This window comes from Daktulosphaira vitifoliae, unplaced genomic scaffold (assembly GCF_025091365.1).
Source record: "Daktulosphaira vitifoliae isolate Bord-2020 unplaced genomic scaffold, ASM2509136v1 Scaffold_3, whole genome shotgun sequence".
Classification (NCBI taxonomy): domain Eukaryota; kingdom Metazoa; phylum Arthropoda; class Insecta; order Hemiptera; family Phylloxeridae; genus Daktulosphaira; species Daktulosphaira vitifoliae.
Genome location: NW_026099574.1, coordinates 6,298,951 through 6,313,969, shown reverse-complemented (window position 1 = coordinate 6,313,969; position 15,019 = coordinate 6,298,951). Strand labels below are relative to the sequence as shown.

The following is a 15,019-nucleotide window of genomic DNA, read 5'->3' as shown; positions in this document are numbered from 1 at the left end:
AAACATAATTAAACAAAAATAATATAATAATATGGCTCTACTGATCATATAAAACAAAGATCGAAATATTTACATTGATTCCACAAAAGGTGTAGCACTTTCACGGTGACCTATTTGTACTCGTTATTTTTTTTTTGTACATCATTATAGGAACTTAGCCTATCACACAAAATTTCCCGTGATAGTTTTGTTAGTTGTTAGTAACTAATTGGAATGAATAGTCGGTCCAAATAGAAAAAACCCAGCACAGTGGGGTCGCCACAGTGAGAACGTTGCATAGTTGGGTCCAGTATAGTTTTAATCTGACAGTGATTAAAATCACTATCATAAGAAACGCTTCGATGCAAATCAGTAGATAGTGTTTAATTCTAAGAAATTGGTGGATAATTACAAAAGCTACATTATCTGCTAGTTTCTTATTAATACCCTGATTANACTAGTTCCTTATTAATACCCTGTTTAAGATAAAGTATGTCGAATAAAAAAGGGATTATTCAAAATATTATTTCTCATAAAAAAATTGTGTTGATTCATACACTTTTCAATGAGTTATAGCATTATAAAGTTAAAAATGTAACCAACCCAACCCAACATCAACTCCTATTTCCTTAATTATATTCAGATTAGTAATTTGTTTAATTATATATTATATAATTTTTATAATTAATTATTTTCAAATTATTATCGATTTTTAATACGTTAAAAGTAATCATTTTGAACCAACTTCTTTTTGTCCTTTAAAATGAAAGTTTTAATAAAAAAAAAATGAATTTATTACCATAACTTTTAACTCAACTTGCAAGTTTGAAATAAATATTATTAAATAGAAAAAAATGAAATTGGTAGATTATTTCAAAAACAACAATAACACTTATTCCATTAATTTTACCCCGATTTATAATTATAATATATGAATACATAATAATTACAGTAATTAAATTGAGTATGAAAGTGGTATTCAATAATATAATATTGTAATTTTTACGGAGATATTATAAAAATAAAAAGGAGTTGTATATTCATATACTTTTAATGCGTATAAAAATTAAAGGAATTGATGCAACACTTTTTAATAAAAAAATTTTGTTACTTATGAATAAATACACTAAACAAAAGGAATTTTCATCAAAAAAAAAATATACTTTTCTAAATAAACTTTTCGCGATGTTTTCAAATGTGCAATTAAACTTTTTCTATTACTTCTAAGTTTTAATATTATTACTTATTATTAAAAAATAAGTATTTACATATAAAAAAAAATAATTAAGAACAAAAAAAATTGTATTAAATTAATACTGNTACAGGGGGTCGCGGCACAGTGGTGACGTGGTATAGATAGATCAAGTATAATGATATATGACAGTGATTAAAATCACTATAAAAAAAAAACGCTTCGATGCAAATCTATAGATAGTGTTTATTTTAAAAAATTGGTGGATTATTCCAAAAGCTTCATAAACTGCTAGTTCCTTATTAATATCCTGATTAAGATAAAGTATGTCGAATGAAAAAGGGATTATTAAAAAATAGAATTTCCCATAAAAAAATTATATTGATCAATACACTTTTCAATAAGTTATAGCATTATAAAGTTAAAAATGTAAAAAATAAAATTGAGAATTTTCACACAATAATAGCATTTGGTAGCCATTTTCATCGTGAAGACAAAATAAAGTCCGAAATTTTTTTTTTTACATAATAAAGTAGATTACATTAGCTTTAATTTAATATATATAAAAAAGTGTCAGACTTTCCGGAACACTTTCAAAATTTAAGTTGAAAAAGTAAATTTTTTGTGAAAAAGTTGTCATTTTGAATCCCCCCCTGTAGGCAGGTAAAAAGTCAGATTTATAAAAAAAATATACCAAATGATAGGTAAAAACATGATGCATCTACAAAAAAAATAATTATATTAATCCATAGATCTTTCAAAAAGTTATAGCATTATAAAGTTAAAAATATAAAAAAGAATTTTTTTACAAAAATTGTATTTTTTTTATTAAGTTTAATGTCTGTTTTCACCATGAAGATAAAATAAAGTCCGAAATTTTTTTTTACCATTATAAAGTATATTACATAAGCTTTAATTTAAGATATATATAAATGTGTCAGACCTTCCGGAACATTTTCAAAATTTAAGTTGAAAAAGTAAATTTTTTGTGAAAAAGTTGTCATTTTAAATCCCTCCTTGTGGGCAGGTTAAGGGTTAAATTTATGAAAAAAATATACCAAATGAAAGGTAATGATATTATGTATGTATATAAAAATTATATTGATATGTTCATTTTTGAAAAAGTTATGGCACTTTTAAGTAAAAAAAATTGAAAAAATTAGCGATTTTTAAATTTGTAATTTTTTTGGAGGTTTCCCTCATTTACGGCGAACGAGGGAATTTTTTTCAATTTTTAAGGGTAATGTCTTTGACTAGATACGATTTTTGATCTTTTGACGTATCATTGAAAGAATTCGGTTCGGTGAGAGCTGAGAAAAAGTGGTAACAGACAAAAAAAAAAACACATCTTAGTAAAACCTATACTTCGCATCGAAGCTAAAAAATAATTAAGAACAAAAAAAATTATATTAAATTAATACTGATTTTGATTTTTAATATGTTAAAGGTAATCATTTTGAACCTACTTTTTATTGTCTTTTAAAATGAAAGTTTTAATGAAAAATATCTTCTCAGCTTCGCATCGAAGCTAAAAAATGAATTTGTTACCATAAATTATAGTTCAACTTACAAGTCTGAAATTGACATTATTAAATTGAAAAAAATGAAATTTTTAAGATTAATATGCAATCAGGAAATTTTATAATTACTATGTACAGTAAATTTATCAAAAAAATTCGATTTTTTTTGTATTTTTATCGTAATAGATAACTGAAATAGAAACAATACTAATCATTTCCTAATAACTTTTGGTGTTTAAAAAGATTCTGCAATTGAAATATTCAGAACTTAATTAATTTTAATAATTTACTAAATTTAAAATAATTTAATTAAATAAAAATATTTACTCAATTGAGTGTATTATAAAAAATAATCATAATAATTATAACGATAATAATTATAATATTTAACGATGGATTTTTACAATTATTGTAAAAATCCATCGTTAAATTCAGGTGAAACTAAAAATCATTTTTTTTTTAAATTTATGATTTATATAGCAACATGGTACAAAAAAATTATAGACTAGTAGTGGCACACACAAATGGAGTTAAAAATTAATAAATTACAAAGTAAAATGATTTACTTTTGTAGTTGAATACTTTTATCATATCAAATCTAATTCGACAATAAATACTTTAAGAATATTTAAAATTAATTATTTTAATTGTGTGTATGGAAAAAGTTAGTTAAGCTATTTTTTATTTGAATAAGGAATATTTTTTTGATTTTTAAGAGTAATACCTTAAACTAATCATTAACTTAAATATCATAAAATTAAATGAATCATTTGACGTATCGTTGAAAAAAGTAGGTCTAGTGAGGGTTGGCAAAATAAATCGTAGCCACAAAAAGAACCACATAGTAAAATAATATTAACATGAATATCAATTTCTTCTCACGAGGGGAGACTATAGTGATAAGATCCTTTATATTTATTGAAATTATTGAATCTAAATGAGATAAATATCAAATGATTTGAAAATTCTATTCTAACTCAAAAAAAAAATGCAAAATTTTAGAAGCCACAAACGGATTTGAACCTCGTACCCTAGGCGTTAAAGATCAAGGTGTTACCCATTCGGCAACTATTCGTTGATTTTTGTTGCATGATAAAATTGGCTATTTAAGCTAACTCAAATTTAAAAATTACTTTTTCGACTTTAAAAAAGTAAAAAATGTTAATAAGTATAATATCATATGTCTTATGAACTTTATTCTATGTCAATGAAATTATATAATATTCATGAAAGTCAGTTTATTCCCCTAATAAAATATTTTAAAATAAAATAAAATACAAAACCTAGAATTTTAATAAAAAATAGCATATTTTTAAATACGGTAGCCTTTTGCGCATAGAAGATAGGTCGTCGGGACAAATTTTTTTTTTTCATTTAGTAGTACATAAAATAAGCTTTAATTTGATATATGTTTAAAGGACGCAGTATTTCCGGAACATTTTCAAAAATTAAGTTGAAAAAGTTAGTTTTTGTAAAAAAGTTGCTATTTTAAATCCCCCCTGTGAGCAGAATAAGTGTTAGATTTTCAAAAAAAAATGATATCAAATGAAAGGAAATTACCTAAGGTTTTAATATAACGAAATATTATTTTGATTAGTTAACATTTGAAAAAGTTATGGCAGTTTTAAGAAAAAAAAGTGAAANTTTGAAAAAGTTATGGAAGTTTTAAGAAAAAAAAGTGAAAAAAATGACAAAATTTGTCGATTTTTAAATTTGTAATTTTTTTGGATATTTCCCCCATTTGCGGGGAACGAGGGAAAATTTTTAAATTTTTAAGGGTAATGTCTTCAACTAGATACAATTTGTGATCATTTGACGTATTGTTAAAAGAAATCGGTCCAGTGAGAGCTGAGAAAAAGTAGTGACAGACACAAAAAAAAAAAAATAAAAAAAATTAACACATCATAGTAAAATTAATACCTTCTCAGCTTCGCATCGAAGCTAAAAAAACAAAACTTGAAGTACGGAATCATTAAAAATAATTCACTAAATATTAATTTTCCAAAAAAAAATACTAAATTATGCTTTTTACAATATAGCTAAAATTTATTGAATCGTTCCTAAGAATAATTTACATAAAAACAATTTTTAATGAAAGATTAAATATTTTTAATATTTAGTATATTTCAGTTAATTTCTGTATTTATATTATTGAGTACTATTTATAAACTCTGTGCTTAAACATTTTGCCATTGGCCTAATTGATTTAGTTGATTAAAATCAATGTATATAATAGNGATTTAGTTGATAAAAATCAATGTATATAATAGAAAAAAATGAATTTTTGTTTTATCTAAATACACAGTTGGCAAACACAGACAATATTGAATACGATCTTTGAATTATCTAAAAAAAAATAAAATTATATAGCTAAATTAAAAAGTATTAAATATAATAAATTACCTCTCCAAATAGATGTACATCTATTAGCTTTTGTGTTGTAATTTTCATTTTTGTTTTTTCTGCATCGTTTACACGCATACCTATTAAAATAAGCTTTTGAAATTCAATACCCATCTCTGTCCAATTACAACTGTATAATGCAAAATTTATTTTTTCTTTCTACATTGGAAAAAAATATTAAATAATAAGTATTTATATTACACAATCTCTTTTATTAATTGTATAAAAAAAATACTGACTTCGTCATTTATTATTTGAAAAAAATAACATGCAATTAACATTTCAAATAAATTAGAAAAAGCAGTAAATATAAATAAAACGTTTTGAAATGAAACTATGGGTTGTCCTTTAGAAATATTCTGAAACATTTAAAAGAAAATTATGAAACATTTCAAACATTTGAAATAACATTATAAATTAAAATTAATTACTATACCACAATAAATTGAAATAATAGAGTCAAAAATAGAGACGAATTTAATGCAATTTGTAAGATTGTATTTTGTTGAAAAATAGTGTAAATCTCTCGGATGAACCTTTAAAAATCACAAAAAATAAATATTATCATTTATATGTGTTAGACAAGCATTTCTTTTTAATTCAGGGCTTGAAAAAATTTGTTCGGTATAACAATTAGTTTTGATTATTGTGGTGTTATATTAATATATTACAATAGATTAGTCGTTTATAAACCATAAGTAAATTTTTTTTACTTGATTGTGCCATAACTTTTTTAAAAATGACCGAATCAATATAATTCTTTTTTTTTTATAGATACCTTAGATATTTACCTATCATTTTATATATTTTTGTGAACATTTGACCCTTTAACAGCCTACAGGAAGGGTTTCAAAATGGTAACTTTTTTACATAAAATTAACTTTTTTAACTTAACTTTTGATAATGTTCCGGAAAGACTGACACTATTATATATACCTAAAATTAAATCTAATTTAATATACTTAAATTTGAAAAAAAAAAATTTGACCTCTGGACTTATCTTCATGGTTAAAATGACTACCGTATGCAAAAATATTCTATTTTTGTGAAAAAATTCTTAATATGATATTTTACATTTTTTAACATTATGTTGCTATAACTTTTTAAAAAAATGCATGAATCAATTTTATTCTTTAATGATAAATATTTTATATATACCCCTTTCATCTGACACACTTTTTTTGTAAATCGGATAATATCCCTTTATACAAGGGGGGTCAAAACTTAGACATGCTTATTGAAACTAGGACATTTTCAATTTAATTTTTGAAAATCTTCCAGAAATACTGACACCTTTATATATATCTTAAATTAAAGCTTATGTAATATACTTTAATTTAAAAAAAAAAATTTGACCTCTGGATTTGTCCTCATGGTGAAAATGACTACCGTATTCAAAAATATGATATTTTTGTGTTAAAATTCTGGGTTTTGTATTTTATTTTAATTTAAAATACCTGACAAGGGGAGTACACTGATTTTCATAAATAAAATTGATAAAAAAAGTTAAACTTATTTAAAGTTTTTTTAAGTCGTGAAAATAATTTTGAAATTTGAATTAGCTTAAATAGCCAATTTTTTCAATCGGAGTTAGCGACGTACGGTTACCGAACGGTTAAACTTGTGTCTTACGCGCTTGGGTTACAGTGTTCCAATCCGCGTGAGGCAAGAAAATTTGTTGCATTTTTTCTTAATTCTTTTTAAATTAGAATAAATTTTCAACTCATTTGATTTTTATCTCATTTAAATTCAATAACTTCAATAAAGATCAAGGATCCCATCACTTTAGTCGCCTCATGCGAGAAGAAATTTCTTATTCATATTAAAATTATTTTACTATATTTTAAGTTTTAGCTTCGATACAAAGATCAGAAGATATTTTTTGTGACTATCATTTATTTTCTTTGCTCTAACTTGACCTACTTTTTTCAACGATACGTCAAGTGACTACAATTCGTATCTAGTTGAAGATATTACCCTCAAAAATTGAAAAAAAAATTCTAATTTATCAATTAAACAGTTACTTATCACATGTTCTCCATACAAACAATTAAAATCATTCATATCTAATGTTTTCAAAGTATTTATTGACGAATCAAGTTTGATATGATAATTTAATATGATAGGTTCCAACTACAAAATTAAATAATTTTTCTTTGTAATTTAATAATTTTTTTACTCTATTTATGTGTGCTATTACTAGACTATAATATTCAAAATTTTTTGGTAACATGTTGCTATATAAATTATTTCTAAAAAAATGATTGTTAGTTTCTCCTGAATTAACAATCGATTTTTACAAATATAATCAAATTTTATAATACGCTCAATTGAGTAAATCTTTTTAACAACTTTGTTTTGATTGGTTCATTTAGTTAAAGTAAATCATTAAAATGAATTAAGTTCTGAATATTTCAATTGTAGAATTTATTCAAACACCAAAAGTTACTAGAAAATTATTACTATTACTTCTATTTAAGTTATCTATTACGATAAAAATGCAAAAAAATATTGAGCTTTTCTGATAAATTTATAATAAATAGTATTTATAAAACTTTCTGACAGCATATTAATCTTAACGATACAATTTTTTTAATTCTCATAAAATTTTCTATTTAATGATGTCAATTTCAACTTGTAATTGAGCTAAAAGTTATGGTAAAATAAATTATTTTTTTTTATTATAAACATTTACAAAAATCAACATTAAACGATTAAAAAAATAGGTTAAATGTGTCATTTTCCTTATTTTTAACATATTAATAATCAAAATCAGTATTAATTTAAAACAATTTTTTTTTGTTCTTAATTATTTTTTTTATATGTAAATACTATTTTTTAATAATATTAAAACTTAGAAGTGATAGAAAAAGTCTCATTGCAGATTTGAAAACAACGCAAAAATTTGATTTAGAAAAGTTTATTTTTGCTTCTAATGAAAGTTCCTTGTAGTCTAGTGCATTTATTTATAGTAACAAACAGTTTTTATTGAAAATTATTGTATCAAGCCCTTTAAATTTTTATACACGTAAAAGTAAAGCAAAATATAACTTCTTTATTATTTTTATAATTTCTCCGTTTAAATTACAATATTAAATATCAATTTCATACTAAATTTAATAATTATAATTAGTATATATTCATATATTANAAACAGAAATCTATATAATATTGTGCTTTAGTTGCAACAACAATACATGTATTGTTCATTGATCAACTGATTATATAATACATAAACTGATAACCTTATCAAACATGTTCCTTTTTTTTAGTTTATTACTGAATTCTATTGTACAACATCTACATAAGTCTATTTAAGAACATTTACTTAAGTCTATAGTTTCTTAAATATGCAGGTTTTTTAATTATTCCAGTAGGTTTTATTTGCTAAGTTATATCCATTTAACCTTTTTTTTTCTTTTTCTAAATTAACACCAATACTAGTCATATCATTCCTCTCAATTTCTTTTGTCCCTCCACACTCACTCTTACCTTGAACTAATATCAACCATTTCGTATTTCTTTGAAGTATTGTACCATTTGGTAGTTTTACTGCTAGGTGTATCAGCTTCTCCCATATTTAATGCTTTATTCCAACTACCATTATATAAAACATATAATTCCTTATGGTTTTTTATTTAATTAAAGGCCCTTTCTTTAGCTCTTCTATCATAATACTTTTGTTTTTCTTGCTTATTTATTAATAATTTGTGTATCGACTCTGAATTATATATTTCTGGTTTCAACAATTCTATACAAACTAGTACTAATGGACTATTTCTATATTCCAATATATTATACCATAATTTTTTTAAACGTTTTTTTAAAAATTCCTACATTTTTTTTTACTAAGCCATTGCATTGGCTATTTTTGGGACTTATACGTTTATGTGTTAATATCATTACTTGTACAATAAAATTTCATTGGGTATCAAATTGAGAGAACAGATTTTCTAATTCCCTTATCACTACATTGATATTCTTTGATGGAACTTTAATTACTTCGAACCATTTTGAATAGTAATCAATTACCAATAAACAAACTATTCCAGCTATTTCTGCATGATCTACACCTAATTTAAATTATGAATGTAATGCTAGCTCATGAGACATTAGAGGTTCCATTATATTAGCTCTCTTATACTTGTTACAAGGTATACAGTTAGACAGAATTTTTTTAAAATCATTGACCATATAGGTCCAATAAAATACTTCTTTTGCTTTAGTTAAACCCTTTTGATCCGCGAATGTAACTTATTCATTACATCTTTTCCAAGCTCTTTTGGAACTATTATACAATCATTAAAAAAAATTAACTCATCACTAACAGTAATAAAATATTTTTCTTTAATAAGTTTGCCTATTTCTGCATTGTTTGATAAATCTAGAGATTTGATATCCCACCAATTATAATATAACTCAAACATTTTTGCTAACAAGAGTATTTAATTTTAATAATTTTTGTTTCTTAGGTGACACTAATAATACTTTTTCAGATGATAAGACAACTTCATGAACTAATTTACTACACGCATTTTCAAATATAAGTTCATCGTCTAAACATAATCTAGATAACGGGTATGCTAATAAATGTTTTTTCCCCGGCACAAAATTTACGATTTCAGATTCTATATTTTCAACTTTAAATTACTATAACTTTTCGAAAAATGTACGGATCAATACAATTATTTTTACATAAATAATTTATATTTATTTTTTTCATTTAATATACATTTTAGAAAATTTGACTTTTGACCTACTTCAGAGGGGATTAAAAATAACAATTTTTACACATAAGTTATAATTTTTCAACTCAATTTTTGGAAATATTTCGGATATGCTGACATTTTCATTTAATCTTCAATTAAAGTTTATGTAATATACTATACAATGAAAAAAAAATTTCGATATAAATGGAAGAAATCTCCAAAAATATTACAAATTTATAAATCGCTAATTATCAAAATTTTTTTAATATTTTGTACTTAAAACTGCCATAACATTTTTAAAAATGACCAAATCAATTAAATTTTTTTTTANCAATATTTTGTACTTCAAACTGCCATAACGTTTTTAAAAATGACCAAATCAATTTAATTTTTTTTATATAGATACATGAGGTCTTTACATATCATTTGGTAATTATTTTTTTTCAATTGACATAATAAAATGTCGAAAATTACCGATTTTAAAAGTTGTACATTTCTCATATTCACAAAGAACGTGAGAAAATGTTTCAATTTTTGAGGGTAGTGTCTACGACTAAATACAATTTATGATCTTTTGAAGTATCCATGAAAGAAATCGGTTTGTTGAGAGCTGAGAAAAAGTGGTAATAGACACATACAAAAAAAAATATTTATATATATAAAAACATCATAGTAAAATTTATACCTTCTCATCTTCGTATCGAAGCTAAAATTCTTTTTTTTTATCAATAAAAAATAATTAAATGATGCATTTAATCTACAAAAAAAATGATCTTAATAAATAATCTTAATCAATGTATGGTAAAAAAAATTATAAAAAAAGGTTTGTTTAAATTTGTTTTTTAGTATTCAAAAATTTTTAGCATTTTATACATTTTTCTTTTCAAGAATAAAATTAATCTTACCTAAAGGTACGAAGTTGATCTTCAATCAATGTTTTGAAATTATTGAATACTGTCAATTCTTCTGTTTTACTACTTAAAACTAAAAAAATATACAAATGAAGTTTAAATTTTAAATTAATTAATTTTTTTATGAAGTGTTACATTTTTTTTTAATTAGACCAAAATTTATTATTATAACCACTTTAATTTATAGTGAAAACAAATTTGGAAACATATTAATTAAGTTGAAGGATAAATATTTTTTTCTAATTTATTATGCTCATTTAATATATTAAAATAATTAACATCACGAAACAAATATAAACATATGAAGATAGTTAGTGTAACTACATAGTGTAGTTTTTCTTACTATGGATTTTTGAATATCCCAATTGTGCACACGATGAAGAAATACATTTCAATTGATAGCTAATTGTAATACATATTGACATGAACAAAATACCATATGTTATTGTTACATGACACCATGCGAGTACAAGAATTGATTCAATCATCCAAAATATTTTAAAGTATTTGTTGTACAACTTATCAGATTTTAAAAATATAAGATTAAATATGTTGTAATTATAAATTTGAACAGAGTCTTTGAAATGTATTATTATTTTCATTTTTTTTAATATCATAGGGCCACATATCCAGCCCAAACAAATAGATATCCAACAAATAGCATAGAAGTTTGTAATAAATGCTACTCTTTTTTTACCTTCCATAAGTAAATCTCTATCATGATCTTTATAAATTAAGTAGTCGATAGAAGTGTATTGTAAGCATCTACATATTTTATTTGAAGTACGAATCATCGTATATAATTTGACACCTGCAACTAATCCACCAATTAAAGTCATACTGAATGTAACTATTGCAAATAAATCTGTGTAACACCAAAATAAAGACCACATGCTCATAATGACAAGTAAAACTATTAATTGTATTTCAAGGTAAGTAAAACATTTTAACAAATTATAACCTATAATTGTTGAGTATTTTTGGTTAAGTAATTGATATAATCCTAATAATTTCAATAATTTTATATGTATTACACTTTTTTCTTCATTAATCATTTTCACTTTTAAAATTGAAATGTTTTTCTGGTACTGAAAGTAAAAATTAAAGTTATTTATAAAATTATTTATTATATTTTTTATAATTTTTCTTTGTATGTTAAATAAAAACATCAGCAACTAGGGTCACTGGATTATTTCTTAAAATGTTTTCAATTAATAATAATAATATAGAAGGATACTTTATAATATGTTTTCATAGTCATATAGACTCGTAATTTCATACCTAAGCATAAAGTCACAAATGTCACAAACTATCGCAATTTTTAAAAAATATTGAATAATAATTACGATAAGTAATTTACGGTAATTAAACTATTTTANTACGATAAGTAATTTACGGTAATTAAACTTTTTTTAAATTGTTTAATAGATGTTTTATCAAAATTATCCGGCAGAAGAAAAGTTGGCATACGTTAAACTAACAGTTTTTTGGTATGGTAAGAACAACAAATACTTGATGTTTTCAAATTTTATATAAAAAACTTAATTATTGTTTGCGATATGTTAATAAATACAATATAATAAAGATACAATTAGAAACTAATAACATGCAATTAAACGTCCCATTTCCTCAAAGTAATTCTAGGGTAGACAATAGACTTAATTTAATTTGAAATTGAAAAAAAACTTGAGCTTATTAAACACATCTTGGGGTACCGTTTCCTAAATTTAAACTTTAACTAATATTTAGAACTATCTATTATTTATTGATTTTTTATATTAATTATTAACATTCAATGAATAATTGTTCCATTTTCAGTCGACATTATTATAACATTTACAGTGCTTCTAGTTATCGTCACTACATTCGATATTTTTAATTTACAATTTTACTAACACACACATTGGATCACTAGCTATGATGTATGATTCAGAGTGTTGGATGGTTGGCAAGAGAATAGAGCAAATAATGAGTGTAGCAGAAATGATAATGCTTAGATGGATGAGTGAGGTTACTAGAGAATATAGGATAAGGAACGAGTATATAAGAGGGAGTATAGGTGTAGCGTCAATCGTGGATAACACAAGAGAAAATAAACTTAGATGGTTTGGTCAAGTTATGAGGAGAGAGGAATTGGAAGCTGTAAGAACAATGGTAGAAATGAATGTTGAAGGGAGAAGAGGTAGAGGAATACCAAAAAAGAGATGGAGGGATGCTATTGAATACGATATGGGAACAGCTGATGTGAGGCTAAATGATGTGAGAGATCGTGTCAAGTGGAAATTTAGGATAAGGGTGGCCGGCCGACCCCAAGTAGTTGAGTAGGCGAGGAAAAAGAAGAAAAAATATAGGTTAAAAATAAATTCAACAACAAATCAGCGGACGAAATCATTGTTGAAACATGGAATATTGTGTACGATCTTTTGTGTCTACGTCGGGGCACTACCGACGTACAACACTATACATAGCATTAATATTTATTAATTAAGCCATAAAAACCCTTAATGTATTAATAAAGAGTCTTATCATAAAAAAAAATTCATTGAATTGATTAAGACATTTTTTTTTATAATTAATATGAATTATAACAAGCGGTTCACATAAGAGTTCAAACTTTTAATGTTATTGTATATAATTAAATGATTAAATTAAATAAGAATATTCCTCAAATATTAATGTTTATTAAAAATAGTCTTTAACTCTATAAAGCAAAAGTACTTTTATCAGTTTTTTTGAAATAATATTTCTAACTTAGATTTGAACATTATGTATCTCTTCTTAAATACATTAAATTACGAGTAATGTTTTAGGCTAGTTACTTCAAATTGTTGTCGAATGCATTGCTACAAAAAAAAAAATATATCTTGATTTATTTTAGGAATAATCAATAATAGTTAATTATAACTAACTATTTTTAATTGTTTCAGGTTTTAATATAATCTAAAATTCACGATATAAAATTAATTTGAGTTCAACTTAGGAAAATTTCTCATAAATTTTAAAAAACCCAGCACAGGGTGCTCACAGCACAGTAGTGACGTGGCATAGTTAATTCAAGTAAAATGATATCTGATAATAATTAAAATCGCAATCATAAAAAACGATTCGATGCAAATCTTTAGATAGTGTTTAATTTTAAAAAATTGATGAATTATTACAAAAGTTACATGATTTGCTATTATCTTATTTATACCCTGATTAAGATAAAGTATGATGAATGAAAGTGGCATATAAATATTATTTCTCATAAAAAAATCGTATTGATACATAAGGTTAAAAATTTAAAATATAAAATCCAGAATTTTCACACAAAAATAGCATTTGGTAGCTATTTTCACTGTGAAAATAAAATAAAGTCCGACATTTTTTTTTTGCATAATAAAGTATATTACATTAGCTTTAATTTAAGATATATATAAAAGTGTCAGACTTTTCGGAACATTTTCAAAAGTCAAGCTGAAAAAATTGTCATTTTAAATCTCCCGTGTGGGCAGGTAAAGGCTCAGATTTATAAAAAAAAATATACCAAATGAAAGGTAATTATATTATGCATCTATAAAAAAAAAGAATTATATTAATTTGATCATTTTTAAAAAAAGTTATGGCAATTTTAAGTAAAAAAAAATGAAAAAATTTTGAAAATTAGTGTTTTTTAAATTTGTATTTTTTTTTTTTGAGGTTTCCCCCATTTACGGGGAACGAGGGAAATTTTTTCAATTTTTGAGGGTAATGTCATCGACTAGATACGATTTTTGATCTTTTGACGTATCATTGAAAGAAGTCGGTTCGGTGAAAGCTGAGAAAAAGTGGTAACAGGCACAAAAAAAAAAATCAACACATCATAGTAAAATGAACGAAACATGGATCCATCACTTCACTCCAGAATCAAAACGATTATCATCTGAGTGGACAGAAGCCGGAGAACTTCGTCCAAAGCGCCCGAAGCACAACAGTCAGGTGGAAAGGTAATGGCCTCTGTATTTTGCAATAATTAAGGTATAATATTCATCGATTACCTTGAAAAGGGAAATACCATTAACAGTCAATATTATATAGTGATATTGGAGCATTTAAAGGCCGAAATTACAAACAAACGACCGCAGATGGCAAAAAAAAAATTTGTTTCATCAAGACAACGCATCGTGTCACAAATCAAAAAACACAATGGAAAAATTACGTGAATTAAAGATCGAATTGCTTCCTCATCCACCATATTCTCCAGATTTGGCTCCCAGCTATTAATCCAAAAACCAAATCACAAAATATGCATACACTTTGTTAGGGGCTAGTTTAATACTGAGGATC

The 15,019-nt window shown here is 24.2% G+C and overlaps 1 protein-coding gene across 2 annotated transcripts in view; it reads right to left on the bottom strand.

Moving 5' to 3' along the window:
* The window catches only part of LOC126902974 (uncharacterized), a 31,646-nt gene extending 19,566 nt beyond the window's left edge, over window positions 1–12,080 (bottom strand). Inside the window, exons 1-7 of one of the 2 annotated variants that reach the window (XM_050680815.1) lie at window positions 11,996–12,060; window positions 11,058–11,802; window positions 10,709–10,787; window positions 5,531–5,630; window positions 5,334–5,453; window positions 5,095–5,253; window positions 4,929–5,037 (exon numbers count right to left, since the gene is read on the bottom strand). In XM_050680815.1, the coding sequence (XP_050536772.1) occupies window positions 4,981–5,037; window positions 5,095–5,253; window positions 5,334–5,453; window positions 5,531–5,630; window positions 10,709–10,787; window positions 11,058–11,769 (1,227 nt within the window). In that variant the 5' untranslated portion in view covers window positions 11,770–11,802; window positions 11,996–12,060 and the 3' untranslated portion in view covers window positions 4,929–4,980. Of the gene's footprint in view, window positions 1–4,928; window positions 5,038–5,094; window positions 5,254–5,333; window positions 5,454–5,530; window positions 5,631–10,708; window positions 10,788–11,057; window positions 11,803–11,995 lie in introns of those variants that run through there. The other variant, XM_050680817.1, reaches the window with a different exon arrangement.
* Between the last annotated feature and the right edge of the window lie 2,939 nt (window positions 12,081–15,019).